Raw genomic sequence first — 16,146 nt, forward strand, 5'->3', positions numbered from 1 at the left:
ATGCTATCTTTAAATCAAAAAGTGAATATCCTTTTAAATATTTACTTCTGGGACTGTAAAATGGTTCAGTGGGTAAAGGTATTTTGCTGCCAAACTAGATGACCTAAGTTTGATCCCCTAGATCCACATGATGAAAGCAGAAACTGACTCCCACAAGTTGTCCTGAGCCCCATACACATGCTGTGGCATGTATGCACCCCCATAAGTAAAAAGTACAAATAAATAAATAAATAAACAAATAGCTCTATTTAATACCTGCTTCTACTCTCCAGATATACGTTTCTCAGTTGCAGCCATGGGGCTGTGGAGAAATCACCTAGGCCTGGAGAACTTTTAGGGTTACTTCATTTGCTCAGACTCCCTCCTCCCCAGGGCTCCGTGAGGACGGTGTTAGAGAAGAAAAGGAAGACTCATTCTGCTTCTATCAGGTACCAGTGAGGCACTGTCTGGTTTATTAGATATCAGGAGCCAGGATTCAAGTCAACAGCAGGGGAACTACCCTCACATTACAGGTTAGAACCCCAGAACCCAGTGGAGCTTGGCGGGCAGTTCCTCACACATGGCTCCCAGGGGCCCCTGGCTTCCCCAGGTCTCCAACCTTCATTCCTTCCTCTGGAAAGGTCCCACGAGGCCATCTCTGGTGAAACCCAAGTCTTTCTGTCCCCTGGGAAACAGTACTAAGACAGGACAGCAGGATGCAGTTTGCTGCATCTGACTCAGTACAGATGTACTCAGTACCAGACTCAGTACGAAGACTTTTTCAACCAGTGACAAGACAGGACAGGCAACTCAGGCCACAACAACTAATGTGACTGTTGTGTAAATCACCCTTTAGACCAGAAGCTGCAAACTCAGAAGGTCCTGTGAGTGAGGTACAGTGGGGATGGGTTCCAAGTGAGGGCTGGAGAGGAAGGTTCATCCTCCCTCACCCAGGAAACTCGGCTGATTTAAATGTCCCTTTCCTAAGTTTCAAACATGGGTAACAAATACAAAAGATTTTTAACCCTGTAATTTCCATCTTAGACAAATTCCTAACTTAAATATCAAGTCCCTTTCCTTGATCAAATAATAAAACTCCAGCTGAATGATTATATATGATTGCATAAGTCAACACTGTAACAAAAATATAGCAGCTTCAAATACACCACCCTCCCCATTTAAAAACAAAATCAAGTCCAATTGATAATTCAAAATCCCCCCCTCCCCTTTTTGAGACCGGGTCACTGGGATTACAGCCATGTGAACCGCATCCACTTTATATAGTGTGGGGATCAAACTAGCAGGCTAGGCTATCCCTCTACTAACTGAACTACACCCCCCAGCCTCAACTTCATTCTTGAATAAAACATGCTAGTTGGGACCAATTCCTGTGGGACAACCTTGCATTATTGGAATGATGTCTGCTTCCCCCTCACGCGAGGAAGAAGCCATCCCTCTGCACCTCATACTCTCTCCATGAGACTGACAGGGAATAGGATTAGGTTGTGGATCACCAAGAAGAAATTGAGGCATAGAGCAGGGAGGGTCCCCTCCCTTGGTACTGTCACAGAAAGGGTTGAAATTATGACTCAAAGGTATGCAGCTCCTCACAGAGAGATATGCAAAGCATGGCACAATTGGGTGTCTCAGAGTGGATCACATGAATATGTAGATCTACCCACATCCCTCTGACAGTGCTGTTTGCACATCAGGGAAAACCAGAAGGGCCCTTCCCCTTCCAAAGACTGATTTCCCCAGTTGACTCTGCATGAATAGATGGCCTAGCAGACTCTGTAGAGAACATCACCCACCTATGTGGCTCACAAACTCAGGGAAGATTCTAGAATAATTGGGCTGGGACCTGAGATCTAGTACAAGTCAGGGCGTTGAACACCCCAACACCCTGGCTTTCTCCCTCCTTGGTGCTATAGGCAGCTCCCAGCAAACTTTTCTACAACAGATTTGGCACAGTAATCAGTGTCCACACGAGAAAGACAAAGGCTGCTTTTTTTCACAGCATGCAAGGCGCTTTTGGTCCTGGCCCTGCAACACACAGATCATCTTGGCTCTGGCCTGGCAGGCCCCCTCACGGTAACAGTCAGGTCTTTATTTTGGCTTGTTCTGGGAACCAAGGTCCCAGGAAACCTACGGGGGATCTCTTCACAGAACAACAGGGAGAAGGGATTGGCTCTTCCATTTCTCAAAAGGGTCGTAACTGGTATTCTGAGGAAACCAGTTATTGGTGGTTGGACTGTCCTACACACTGCGAGATCCCACTAATCGCCCTCACACAGGTTCCCAGTGTTGCCTGGAGGTGCAGCCCCTGGAGGAAAGCCCACTGGGCTGGTAGCCCCCTCAATCATTCGGGAAACAGAAGCCCCAGACAGAGTGACAAAGTGGTACAGTGTCTCCTTGGCTCAGAGAAATGAAGGCACAGATCAACATCACCGCACCCTGATCACAGAGTGAAAAGCACGCAGTGCGGAGCAGGCCCCGCAGGCCCTGGGACCTAGATGGCAACAGTGGAAGCGTGGCCCCCAAGCAAGTGGGATCTTTATGGTCAGTCAGTTACCATCTGCTGAGGTCGACACTGTGACACAGAGACTCAATGCCAAGGTCCAGACCCCAGTGTGCAGGTTAGGGCCAATCTCGGGGTCCAGCCTTCATCTTGTGTCCCCTAAGGGCTCGGGTGGCATGTGGAGAACTCCATCCTGGGCTCTAGATCCACTCCCACGGTCTTCACAGTCTCCATTGGGAAATATGGCTGTCAGTGCAAGCTCCTCCTCTGAGACCTGGAGGTGTTCTGGAACATTTAAGAATGAAAAGATCAAGTTTATGAGGCAATATTCAAGCAATTTGTAAAAAGTCAAGCAAAATACAGGTCTAAAAGCATTTTTCAAAAAGGCACGCCCCTTCGACCCAGCAAGCCCACTTTTAGGTGTTTATGCAAGGACATATTAGAAGTGACCACTGGACTCCTACCCCCCATCTCATTACCAGGCTAAGGATGAAATGATGGGCCAGTGGAGAGAAGGAAAAGGCCCATGTCCTTAATAGGGCCTGTGAGCTCCTGGGCCGATGTTGACCAGCTCTAAAGCCGGTTCCACTCTCTTTATGAGTGGGAATGCGTTTCCACACAGCTTACACTGGCTGAGTTGTGGCTTCCCGACCTGCAGCTGAACTGTTGCAATTGACCCTCAGTCAGCATTCGAAGAAGGCACGAGGCAAACAACCTATGGTTTCTATGTATGCTGAGGCATTAAGAACGGGGTTGGTAGAGTGCTTGCCTAGCATGCATAAGGCCTAGGGCCAGTCCCCAGCACCACATCAACTGGGTGTGATTGTGCTTGCCTGTATCCTGGTACTTGGGAGGTGAAGGCAAGAGGATCAGAAGTTCAAGGTTATACTTGGAAACCTTGTGAGTTCAAAGCCAACCTAGAATATATGAAATCCTATCTCAAAAACAAAACAACATGTATAAAATTGTTAAGGAATACATAAAGAATCTTCTAAAAAGCAAAACCAAATAAAACAACAATAAAATGTTGTGCATGTAGCTCAGAGTGAGGTTGTAGGTCCATCTCCCAGAATCACAAAAAAGGTGTTTTGTTTTGTTTAAAATAAAAGATGTTGTATAAAATTCTATAAAACTACACACACACACACATACACACACACACACACACACACACACACACACACACACACACACACACGCTCAGCAGTTAAAAGTACTTGCTATTATTGCAGAAATTGGGTTCAGTTCCTAGTCAGTAACCACATCTTGGCTTACAAAGGTAAGTAACTATAGTTTCAGGGGATCTGGCGTCCTCTTCTGGCCTCGGTGGGCACTATATTACATGGAAGCTAAACACTTACACACATAAAATAAAAAAAATAAATCTATAAAAAAATTAAATACAGTATAACAAGTACTCTTATAATGTTCACACTGTATTAGGGATTATAAATAATCCAGAGATGGCTAAAATGTACAGGAGGATGTACACAGGTTATACATACATACTGTGTCCCCCTCCCATTTTTCTGATGTGTGGTATGTGCATGTGTGTATGTCTTTTCATGTATGTGGGTGCATTTGTGTGGGTGCCAGGGCGTATGTGTGTGTGTGTGTGTGTGTGTTTGTGTGTCCCCTGAGGTTGATATCAAGACTCCTCCTCCATTGTTCTTCTGCCATATTCATTGAGGCAGGGTCTAGCTATCAAACCCAGAGCTTGCAGGTATGGCCAGTTTTGCTAGTTGGCCTGCTCTATGGCTCCTCTGCTTCCTCCCTCCGAGGCTGGAGTTACAGGCACGTTGGCACATTCTCTTGGCTTTTAGTGGGTTTCTGGGGATCCAAACTCCATCCTCATACTTGCCTGGCAATTGCTTTAACCACGGAGCCATCTCTCCAGACCTACTACTCTATTATTTTATTATTTATTTAGAAGGACTTTGAGCATCTTCAATTTTGGGTTTTGGCCACTTAATAAATATATGTCATTTTTATATTTATTTAGTGTGCGGGAATACTGTATAATAGTGTGTGTGTGTGTGTGTGTGTGTGTGTGTGTGTGTGTGTGCATGCATGCGCGTGCACGCGCGCGTGTGTACCTCTGAGCCATCCTCCTAGTCCGGTGTATGTTCTATTAAGCCACTGTTCGCAGCAAGTGATTAGGCAGTGTAAGAAGGCCACGAGGTCAGTGCACGGTCAGTTTTAAACAAGGGAGACAACCCCAGCTTACTTTACAGCAGCACCCATGCTTTGTCTCCACTCTTTCCTCACCTCCACTCACCAGCAAGATGGCTCCACCCTGGAAACCACTCTAGGTGAGAGTCACCTCCTTCCCAGCCCCACAGCCTCTGTGTGTCCAAGTCACCCACTGTCCCTTCAGGGCTGCTGTGGTCCCCTCCAGCTGGAATCGGCCTCTCATCTCTCCGGGTGTTTCCACAGGCTGCCAGCTTTCTGCTTGTGTCTAAGACCTGCGCCCCTGAAGGGCATGCTGGCCCCCAGGCGACCCAGCTCGACACCTCAAGGTCTTCCATTGCCTTTTGCACCTCAGCCCTGAGCACCCTGAGGGCTCTTCCTTTTCTCAATATGATATCTGCTAGCAGCCTTTGCTCAGGGTACTCTGAGTCTTCCTGTGTCTGCCTACAGGAAGCCCTGTATCTCAGCTCAAATGTCACTAGTTCCTTAACACTCACAGTTCTTCAGGGGCCACTGGCCTGTCCCCTACCCACCACTATGCATGTGGAATTCCTGTCCTATAGCTCTCTTCATGTCTTCACCAGGGAGGAGGACTCTTGGGGCAGGAACTCTGCCTGACCCTGCCCGAGCCCTCTTGGAGGGACAGGCGCCGAGTGCTTGTGCTATTCTCAGCATGGAGAAAGTGTGGCCTTAAGGCCTCTGTATTCACTCAGGAGCAGGCAGCCAATGTACTTACCTTGAGCTGGGCCTCGGGAGCAGGTGGTATCTCCTCGGTTCTTCCTCTGGTTCCGAGGACCCCAGGAAAAGCAAGTCAGTAGGCCAGGGAAGCCGGGTCTTTCCCAGGCACCTTCTGCTAGAAAGAGTCCAAATCCCCAAGGCAGAGGTCAGCTAATGCCTGCTTCACAAACCAAGAGACTTTCCTCAGCAACCCAGGCGTCTCGACCGCCTACCGCCCTGCCTTCATGTGTCTGGTTATCTCACTTCAGCCTCACACATTTCTGTGACATGTGCACATGCTGGGGAAACCATGGCAACAAAATGACATGAAATCAGTCACAACTGCATACCAAAGAGGGCGGTCATTTCTCCTTCAGTCCAGGTTCAAATCTCCCTCCTTTCCTTGTTCCCCCACATCACTTCTTCATTTGTTTGCTCATCCATCTAGTCATTTGTTTTTGTGACAGGACCTCACTATGTAGCCAGGGTTGGCCTTGAACTTTCCATCCTCCTGCCTCAACCTCCCAAATGCTGTGATTACAGGCATGCATCATTGTGCCTTGCTTCAGACTACTTCTGAACATCAAAAGTTTGTTTTTTTTTGTTTTTGTTTTTGTTTTTTTTTTTGAGACAGGGTCTCTTTCCTTAGCCTGGCCTGGAACTCACTGTATAGACCAGGCTGGCCTCAAACCCCCACAGATTTGTCTGCCTCTGCCTACTAGGTGCTAGGATTAAAGGTGTGGGTTACCATGCCTGACTTTCATAAAACATTTGAAAAGCAGGAAATGGATGCATGAGGAGTACTAATTAACTCATGAACTTGACTCATTAGTAAAAGTTTTTGTTTTTTTCAGTGTGTTGTTATAAAAGTAGGCAAGAGTTGCATATAGCAGAAGATGATACTTCTGCTAAAGTCCCATTTTCCAGAGTGTTAGTGTTTACTTCAAAGCAAGGATTTAGTCATCCATCTCGGATGCCAGGCAGGGTGTTAGGGAATGGGAATACTAGGGTTGTTAAACTCACAAGAGAACAGTGACAAAACCATTTGGTCGTCGCTGAGAGAGCCAAAGACCACAGATTCTGAAATTTCACTAATGAATTGCAAACGGGAGCGAGTGTGCAGGTTTTTCAGAAGGCTCCCTGAGGGAAGAGGTTCTGTTCTGAACCGAGGGGTGGGTGAGCTACACAGAAAGAAGAGGAGAGAGGTTGGATTACAGCCATGGGCACAACACCATGGCCAGAGTTCAGCGTGGCTGGAGAAACTGAGAGTTGAGAGAAGGAAGGCTTAGAGAGTTTTCTAGGTGCCAGCTCCTTACTTAGTCAGGGAGAGTTTGCCTGAATTCCCTTCTTTCCCTCAAGGCCCGGTAAGGAATCAGCTGACCGGATATTATCGGAACAGGAATATACCTGGGGTACTTTTCAGGATGCTGGAAGTTGCTCAGCCTCCACAGAAGGGAAATTGGCCAGAGGCTAGGGGAGCCTCCAGTGAGAGAAACACATTTGCCAGGCTGGCAAGTGTGACATTTGGAACATCAGATAGTGTCTCCCCATGAGAAAGGTCTGACGTCTCCCAGGGGCTGGCTAATGGCCAATAGCAGATGCCCCGGAACACCCCACACAGCCACTTATTAACTCGGAAGCTTGCTATGATAAAGAGTCAAGTGGGAGGGAGCTTTCGCTGAGCAGAGCAAAGATCTCCCAGTGTCTGACGCAGCTCCGTTGAAGGTCCACATTTTAATCCCACTACACTGCAGAGTTCCTGCAAAACCTGCTGCCTGGGACATCTGACCCGTCTGTGATGGAGCAGTCCCCGGCTGGGGGAAGCTCTCACACCCCTGTCTACACTTTAAAGTGTGGAAGGAAAAAGTGGCCCCACTACACCTGGCAAGGCAGCCAGCGATCAGTGGCGACGCAGTGCAGGCGGGAAGCCAGGAATCACTGAGGTCACCATGGTCCTCGCGACCTTCCCGACTGGCACTTATTTCGTGCCTCTGCCAGGAACTGTGTCCGCCTTCCACCCTTCCACACCGAGCCTCCTGGCGCGGCTCACCCTCTCCCAAAATTCCTGCGACAACCGTACTTGCACCGTGTCCTAAAGCTCCAGTCACCCCCTCTCCGCCTAAGTTCTTCACCATCCCCCACGCACACCATCCACACTTTTGCATCCCGAGACGTTTCCATCTTCTTCCCCTATCCCCAGTCTCCAACTCCTACATTTTTGTTCAGAGTAGTTCAACCCTACTTCATATCCACTTACTGACCAGTTGTACCCTCGGCTCCTTGCTCCCCATCTCACGTACAGTCTGGATCTGGCCTGACCGACTCAACTTCTTGTCCAGAGCCAGCTCACCTTAGGCTGAAAGGTCTTGAGCTAGGGACTTCCCTGCTCCGGGCTTCAGTTTACCTCGGTGCACAACAGAGTTGGGTGGCCTAAAGGGGTTCAACAGATCTAAAGGGACTGAAGGCTTCCCCAGACGCCTTCACCCATACCCAGCCCGACCCCGCGCAGCCTCACCTGGTCGACCTGGCCCCGCGGCTTGCAGGGCCCTGCAGGCCGCCTGCTGGACCGCCAGGCTGGAGGCCGGGGAGCCTGGGTGGAAGGCGGCAGCCTGCACCGGGCCCCCCACCTGGCGGCCGAACACTGTGCGCAGCAGCGTCTCCAGCAGCTGCAGTCCCGGCGCCACCGCGTCCTCTGCTCCGGAGTCGGCCACCAGGACCCCGACCAGCGCGGCGCCCTCCCGCCGCCGGCCGCGCACATCCCGCAGCATCTCCCGCAGGCGGCGCCGCGGCTCCCGGGCTGCCAGCGACGAGGAGCGGCACAGCGCGAAGACGAGCGGCGAGCAGATGACGCGCGCTGCCTTCGCCCCCGGAGCCCGATGCGGCCCGGTGGCCGCTGCGGTGACCGCGTTCCCGGCCTCTGCGCAGCCCGGCTTGCCGGGCTCGGGCTCCGACTCCGGCTCCGGAGGGAACACGGCGCGGGAGAAGTCCTGCAGCAGCGCGCGGCTCTGCTCGCGCTCCCACAGCTCGCCCACCAGCAGCACTTGCCCGCGGCCGCCGGCAGCTTCCACCAGCGCCTGGAAGAGCGGCTCGGCCGGGCTCGCCGGCTGCTGGGCCAGCGCCTCCAGCTCGCTCTCCATGCTAGCCGCCGCCGCCTCCTGCGCGGGGCCAGGAGCTCCGCGGCCGCCTCTACGGACACGCCCCCGAGGGCCGAGCCTCCCCGACCCCTTTGCTCCATGGCTGCGCCCAGCGCACTCCTGCCCCAGAGCACTGAATATCTTTCATTCACTCACTCACTCACTCACTCACTCATTCACTCACTCACTCACTCACTCACTCACTCACTCACTCATTCATTCATTCATTCATTCATTCATTCATTCATTCATTCAGACACCCAGTACATACTTACTGAGCACCTAGTAGAGCAGACTTTTGAGCTGAGGGTGAGTGGACATTAACGTACTCACAAACGTACCCGCTCAAGGTAAAAATTATTTTGAACCCCGGAGCATATTTACTTATTTATTTTTCAAAAAGATTTATTTATTTATCTATCTGTTTGTTTGTTTGTTTGTTTAATGTGTATGAATGTTTTGCTTGCATGTATGTGCACCGGTACCAGCGTCTGATCCCTGGAACTGGAGTTGTGGATGGTTATGAGCAACCATATGAGTTCTGGGAACTCAAACCAGGTCCTCGGCAAAAGCTGATGTTTATTTTGGGGGAGTCCTACAGGGCTTGGGGTTCGGAGCTGCTTTTCCTTGGTGCACGCGTTGGAACTGAGATGGAGCAGAAGAGTCGGTGAGACCGGGAGAGGGAAGCGACGCATGGCGTCCTAGCTTCATTTCTGTTCTGGGATAAAAGCACCCTAACCACAAACAACTTAGGGAAGGGAAGAAAAGGCTCATTTTAGCTCACAGTTCCTGGCTGCAGCCCATTGCTGCAGGGAAGCGACAGAGGCAGGGACTCCAGACTGCTAGCCACATCACACTCACAGTCAAGAGCAGACAGAAATGAACGCTCTGTTTGTGCACAAGCACACACCAAGGAATGGTGTCATCCACTTCAGGCTGCGTCTCCCCACATCAGTTAAGTCAATCAAGGTAATCCTGGCCACCCCCAGACTTGCTCACAGGCCAACCCGATCTAGACAATCCCGCCTTGAGACTGATTTCCCAGGTGATTCTAAAGTGTGTTGACAACCAGCGTTAACTGGCATGCAGGGCATACCTCCTCTACCCAGTTCTCCTTTTCAACCTCCAACACTTCCTTCAAATGGATCAAGGTCACCATTTCCACAACTACTTGTTGAATTCTGGGTACTGCCCGATGCAGTGTAGGGCTGTTGCTCCCCATGGACCAGAATCTAAAGCAGTGGTTCTCAACCTTTGGGTTGAGACCCCACTGGAGGTTGAATAACCCTTTCACAGAGGTGGCCTAAGTCCTAAGTCTCAGAAAACACAGATATTCACATTAGGATTCATAACAGTAGCAAAACTATAGTTATGAAGTAGCAATGAAAATATTTTTATGGTTGGGTCAACCACAACATGAGGAACTGTGTTAAAGGGTCTGCATTAGGAAGATTGAGAACCATTGACTTAGAATTAGATGTGGGATGCTGGTGTGCTCTGATGTTGGGGTGCATGTGTAGGTGTATATGTGTGTATATATCTATGTCTGTGTGTCTGTCTGTCTGAAAACCAGTTTAGAAGCAGGAATGCTTTTCCTACGATTCTCCTGGACCCTGGCAACTTTCTCCAAAAGAACACTCTGTGAAATGTTTTTCCTGCCTTGTGCAAATGCAGATGCCCCGAGACACGTATGGTTATCATTGTGCACAGGAGAGGAGCTGGTGCAAATGACTTTTACATGCTATTTAACGTCACTTCAAATCCAAATAGCCTCAGTGGCTTGTGTCTAACCTCTTTGTTTTCCCTTCCATTCACTACATAGCAATTGGCCCAAAGGCTGTTGGTGTCAAGACATTTTAATGCCCATATAATTTTAATTCACCATATAACCCCAATCCTCTCTTTGAAATACCGTGTTCCCTACTTTTATAACTATGCTCCCTAATCATGGAGGGTTTTGCATGTCCATAAAACGAATCTTTCTTGGGTACGTACTGTATACACGAAGCAGTCAAAGGTGTCCAAGATGCAGCCCTTTCCTAAGTCTCATTGTCTAGTAGTTGTCTTAGCCAGTATTTGGAGGAAGGTAACATATGTCTTCTCCTCTCCCACTCCTCCTCCTTCTTCTTCTTCTTGGTTTTTTGAGACAGGGTTTCTCTGTGTAGCCCTGGCTGACCTGGAACTCACTTTGTAGACCAGGCTGGCCTTGAACTCAGAGATCTACCTGCCTCTACTTCCCATGCTGGGATTAAAGGCATGTGTCACCATCACCTGGCTAAGGCAACATAGATTTTTTTTTTTATCTGGTTCTCATTAATGGGACTCTTACCTTTGCAGACTGACTCGTGAACTCCCCTGGAAGGGTGCTGTGATGTTCAAAGCAGAGTTTGGGACCTGGGTGGGAAAGCTTCATGTTTAGAGATGAATGCAAGGTGGGGTTCCTTCGCCAGATCAGTGATGAAGTCACTTCACTCTACAGACTAGGCATCTCCAGTTTCCACTGTGCGCAGTGCTGGGGAGCAGTTGTGAATGAGCAAGCTCACCTCCACAGAGATGGCAACTAGTGGGGGCAGAGACAATGAACAAGTAAACACACAGCAGACAGCTTCAGATGGTGGTCTGTATTGTGGAAAACAAATAATGTATCACTGACAAGAGGCCTGAGGCCCTGGTCCATTCTGAGTGCATAACTCTGACCATACCCCAGGAGCAAGGGGTAAGTGAATAAGGACCATGACAAATTAATGCAAAAACAATAGAAACCCCACATGTCCTCCACTCAGGGCAATAAAAGGGATTAGGTTAAGTGAACACATCACACTCGCCCATCCCACCCCATTCCTATCTCTGTCTCCACTGTGATACTTGGAGACAGAACAAAGCTGTGCCATCCAGGAAAGGTATGCGGGAAGTGGCTAATAGAGAAGATCTCTTTTCCTAGGTTTTTGGGGACTTAGTTTTTAGAAAAGTGATTATTCTTTCGTCATACCACCATAATGGCAGCTAAAGCTCCAGTCATGACATCTCCCTCAGAAGAGCTTGATGGTAGCACTGAAAAAAGAACTGAAATCAAACACTCCATTAAGAGAATAGGATGTTGGAGGGATAGCTCCAGGATAGAGAGTCTAGGATTACTCAACAGCAGCATGTGTGATGGTTAATCTTCACTGAAACTTGACTAGATTTCGAATCACCTAGGAGACACACCTCTGGGTGTGTCTGTGAGGCTGTGTCCAGAGAGATTTAAGTGAGTAAAAGCCTATCCTGAATGTGGGTGGAAACCACACACACACACACACACACACACACACACACACACACACACTGAGGCCCCAGACTGAATAAAAAGAAAAGGAGAAAGAAAGAAGAAAGGGACCTGAGCCCCAGGAATCATTTCTTTGCTTCCTCCCTGGAAGCAAGTGACCAGATGCCCCGGGCTCCGGCCACCAGGCATAAGGGACCACACCCCCCACCTGTGATCCAGAGTAAGTCTGTTCTTCCTTAAGCTGCTTTTGTCTGGCAGTTAGTCACAGCAGCTGGAAAAACACCAGGTAAGGAAAATTGCCTCTGAAAAGGGCTGTTTCTGTGATGAATCTGACCAAGTGATTTGTAGATATTTGGGACTGATTTTTGGAAAGGATGTGGAAGAGTTTAGGACTGTGTGCTAGAGAAGCACCAAATGCTCTGAGGAGAACTCCATGAGGGTAGACAGTAAAGACTGTACTCAAGAGGGGGACAGTAACTCTGTCAGGAGACAGATTAGGGGCTAATTATGTGCTGTTCTGTGAAAGAATATGACCACCTTCTGCCCATGCCCTGAGAACTTGTGTGAGGATGAATTCAAAAGCAATGGACTAATTTGTTGCACAGGGGCTTTTTAACACAATATGGCATTCAGTGCCATAGTTACTGATCACTATTCTTATCCAGGTTTACAGTAGAAAGAGGAGAAAGTGGGGAAAAGGGTATGAAAAGTGTGCCATTTAGTGAGGAAAGTAATGTGAATGAGTTTAAAAGCTGCAGATGAGGAGGGTGAAGAGACAGCAGCTCAAGCATGGGACTGTCAGGGAGTGTAGCACGGTTAAGAAGAAACCTTGCCCTTCACACTGAGATGACAGGAAGGATACCTTGATCCCACCTATCAAAGATACTGAGTGTGGGCTGGAGAGATGGCTCAGTAGTTTTTTTTTTGGTGTGAGTTCTCTGTCTGCACGCATGCTTGCATGCCAGAGAGCATTAGATCCCATTATAGATGGTGTGAGCCACCATGGTTGCTGGGAATTGAACTCAGGACCTCTGAAAGAGCAGCCAATGCTCTTAACCACTGAACCATCTCTCCAGGCCCCTAAAGAAACCTTCTAAAAAAGTTTCTAACTTGTGAAAATGCAAATTCATTTGACAGGAAGGAGACTGAACTTCAAATGCAACTAAAGGGATTCCGTGCTTGGTGATAACCTCCTGTGGCTGGCTGCCATTCTCTGCCAAGGTGCCCAGGGGGCACTACAGCTGTGGTACAGGGGATAGACTATCTCTCACTGTGGCATCAAGACCTTGGCATAGTCATCCACATGGTGCTGGTTTTACAGGCCTGGAAAAAAAAATGTGAGAGTTACATAATGGAGGCTTACATCAACGTTCCAGAAAGACATGAGACCAGGCAAAGTGTGGCAGGGTCACATTCCCTGCAAGGAGACCCCTGAGAAATCATTTCATACAACTGTGAAGGTGAAGCCTTAGTTGCAAGGGGAAACCCGTTTTGGAGATGCCAGGACTGTGGGATGAGTGGAACAGGCCTAAGAGAGGCTGTGTGTGCTGCAGTCCACAGAGGGGAGAGTGGTGCTACCCATGACCGTGGGAGCCTCAGTGACGTCATCAAGGGCTCCACATTCAGGACATGGAGCTGAAGAACACGGTGTTTTCCCTGGTGGGTTTCCTTCAAGCTTTGCCTGGTTTTTCTTTGCTATGCCCTCATTTCTCTTTTTTTGGAGTGGGGATGTTCATTTTGTGTCATTGTATATTGGAAGTATATAATTCGTATTTTTTATTTTACAAGAACTCAGTTAAGAGATTGTGTGAATCTTGGAAGAAACTTTGTACTTACACTTTTGAATAATCTGGAACTGTAGCTAGAGTTTTCCTGCCTGGCCCACAGTCAGGACAAATCTCTCTCACCTGCCAGTCCCACAGCCGCTCAGACCCAACCAAGTAAACACAGAGACTTATATTGCTTACCAACTATATGGCCGTGGCAGGCTTCTTGCTAACTGTTCTTACAGCTTAAATTAATCCATTTCTATAAATCTATACCTTGCCACATGGCTCGTGGCTTACCGGCATCTTCACATGCTGTTTGTCATCCTGGCGGCTGGCAGTGTCTCCCTGACTCAGCCTTCCACTTCCCAGCTTTATTCTCCTCCTTGTCCCGCCTATACTTCCTGCCTAGCCACTGGCCAATCAGTGATTTATTTATTGACCAATCAGCAACACACTTGACATACAGACCGTCCCACAGCATGGAACTGTCAAAACTATGGGGAGTTTAAAAATGGGAATGGATGCACTTTGCATTATAAGATTGCCATGTGTCTACAAAGCCTGGGGGCTGTTATGCTTTTAAAATGATATATTTGGGTTGGAAAGGTGGTTTAGAGGGCACAGGCCTTGCTTGCAGGCCCGAAGACCTGAGTTTGATCTTTAGATCACACAAGGTGGCAGGAGACACCTAAGAGTTATCCTCTGACCTCCACATGCATGTGGTGGCATGTATGCACCTGCATATACATGCTTGCACCTGTCTATACACGCTCACATACACACACACACACACACACACACACACACACACACACACACTAAATAAATAAATAACATTTAACAAAGTAATGTGTTTAGACATAAAATTGGCCAGGGATAGCCTTGTAATAATTAATTTGTTGTCAATTGATCACCCAGGAGGCACGCATGTCTATGAGTTGTTTCTAGATTTTTAAAAAATATTTATTTATTTATTTATTTATTTATTTATTTATTTTTCTGGAGCTGAGGACCAAACCCAGGGCCTTGCACTTGCTAGGCAAGCGCTCTACCACTGAGCTAAATCCCAAACCCCGTGTTTCCAGATTTAATAGACAAAAGACCCATCCTGAATGTGAGTGGCACCATCCTATTGACTGGGGTCCTATACAGAGTGAAAAAGTAAAAAGTGAGCTGAGTACGGTCAGTCACTTCTCTCTACTTCAAAAACTTTAAAACTACTTATAAACTTTACTATAAAAAAAAAAACAAACTTGCAACTAAAAAAAAAAAAAGTCACATGCAGAAATGAACCAGACCCAAAGTCTCTGCTCTACATCTTAATGAACTTCTATACAATGAGAACAGCCGTTCTGAATCTATGGAACTTCACATTGGGTTTTGCACTTTCTGTGTTTGGAATCTGGAGACAATGTGGCCAGCTGTCACCTGCCCCTGCTGTCCCCTTTCTTGCTACCACACTTTCCCTATTACAATGGACCGTGTTCTCAACCCACAAAACAAGCCCTTTAATCTTTAGGTGGCTTTTGTCAGTGCAACAACAAAAAAAATAATTGAGTGTGCTGGCCAGAATTTTCGTCAGCCTGACACACTCTAGGGTCTTCTGGGAAAAGGAACTTCAGTTAAGTAAATGTTTCTATCAGATTGGCCTGTAGACAAGTCTCTGGGGGTATTTTCTTGATTAATGATTAAAACGGGAGGGTCCAGCTCACTGTGGGAGGTGCCACCCCTGGGCAGATGGAGTTGGCATAGGAGAGCAGGATGAGCAAGCCATAAAGAGCAAGCCAGTAATCAGCACTTCTCCATGGCCTCTGCTTTTCAATTCCTGCCCCCAGGTTCCTGCCTTGTGTTCCTTCTCTGACTTCATCTCGAGGATGGAGTGTAATCTGCAAAAAAAAAAAAAAAAATCAGTTCTTTACCCTGCAGGTTGCTTTTGGTCATGGTGTTTATTATAGCAGTAGAAACCTAGTTAGGATGTACAGCAAGCACAAGGGATGAAATCACTTGTCAAAACTCTGCGGTGCCATGCCAGCGAGACACGGCCCTTTGGCTCTTTCTCCTGGCCCCTGTTCTTTTCATGAGCTAGAATCCCTAACCTATGCAAGGAGGAGAAGGGAGTGCCAGACCTCTTTGTTGTGGCTTCTCACCTCATTCCTGGCTCGTACCCTGCTCTGTCTATCAGTGCCATGCATAGGGGTGGGGCTAGAGGTAGGCAGTGATTTCCACCAGACACCAGACCAGGGCACAAGCCTAAGGTGATAACTTGGCCCTGGTCCCCCTTCCCTTTCTCTCTCTCTTTCTCTTTCTTTCTTTCTTTCTTTCTTTCTTTCTTTCTTTCTTTCTTTCTTTCTTTCTTTCTTCCTTCCTTCCTTCCTTCCTTTCTTTCTTTCCTTCTTTCCTTCTTTCCTTCTCTCTCTCTCTCTCTCTCTCTCTCTCTTTCCCTTGAGGTGGAGGCCATGTGGGTGTTTCTCCTGTTTTTTTTGGTTTTTTTTTTTTTGGTTTTTCGAGACAGGGTTTCTCTGTGTAGCTTTGCGCCTTTCCTGGAACTCACTTGGTAGTCCAGGCTGGCCTCGA

At 48.1% G+C, this 16,146-nt stretch overlaps 1 protein-coding gene and 1 long non-coding RNA gene across 3 annotated transcripts; one reads left to right on the forward strand and one right to left on the reverse strand.

The window, feature by feature from the left end:
* Positions 1 to 413: 413 nt before the first annotated feature.
* On the reverse strand, positions 414 to 8,671 carry CUNH2orf72 (chromosome unknown C2orf72 homolog). Of its 2 annotated transcripts, none has more exons than XM_052750541.1 (3): positions 7,920 to 8,671; positions 5,424 to 5,537; positions 414 to 2,782 (listed from the first exon to the last, which is right to left on the reverse strand). In XM_052750541.1, exons 1-3 carry the CDS (start codon positions 8,539 to 8,541, stop codon positions 2,643 to 2,645), a joined length of 876 nt encoding a protein of 291 aa, XP_052606501.1. In that variant the 5' UTR covers positions 8,542 to 8,671; the 3' UTR covers positions 414 to 2,642. The 2 variants fall into 2 exon arrangements, with proteins under 2 accessions (XP_052606501.1, XP_052606500.1); XM_052750540.1 differs by having other exon boundaries at positions 5,424 to 5,540.
* A 111-nt stretch (positions 8,672 to 8,782) lies between these two features.
* On the forward strand, positions 8,783 to 14,391 carry LOC128117960 (uncharacterized). The gene is made up of 2 exons (XR_008220960.1): positions 8,783 to 8,888; positions 12,941 to 14,391. It is a non-coding gene; the product is annotated as an uncharacterized LOC128117960 (long non-coding RNA).
* The last annotated feature ends 1,755 nt before the right edge of the window (positions 14,392 to 16,146 follow it).

The sequence above is a fragment of the Peromyscus californicus genome, unplaced genomic scaffold, assembly GCF_007827085.1.
Source record: "Peromyscus californicus insignis strain IS unplaced genomic scaffold, ASM782708v3 Scaffold_21__1_contigs__length_65335640, whole genome shotgun sequence".
Taxonomy (NCBI): Eukaryota; Metazoa; Chordata; class Mammalia; order Rodentia; family Cricetidae; genus Peromyscus; species Peromyscus californicus.

What these genes read in the sequence shown, in the direction of transcription:
- CUNH2orf72 (XM_052750540.1), bottom strand. Translation starts at nt 8,541, where the DNA reads ATGGAGAGCGAGCTGGAGGCGCTGGCCCAGCAGCCGGCGAGCCCGGCC. An exon ending in CGCGGGGCCAGGTCGACCAG is followed by an intron (nt 5,541 to 7,919) that starts GTGAGGCTGCGC and finishes GACTCTTTCTAG; the next exon opens with CAGAAGGTGCCTGGGAAAGA. An exon ending in CTCCCGAGGCCCAGCTCAAG is followed by an intron (nt 2,783 to 5,423) that starts GTAAGTACATTG and finishes TAAATGTTCCAG; the next exon opens with AACACCTCCAGGTCTCAGAG.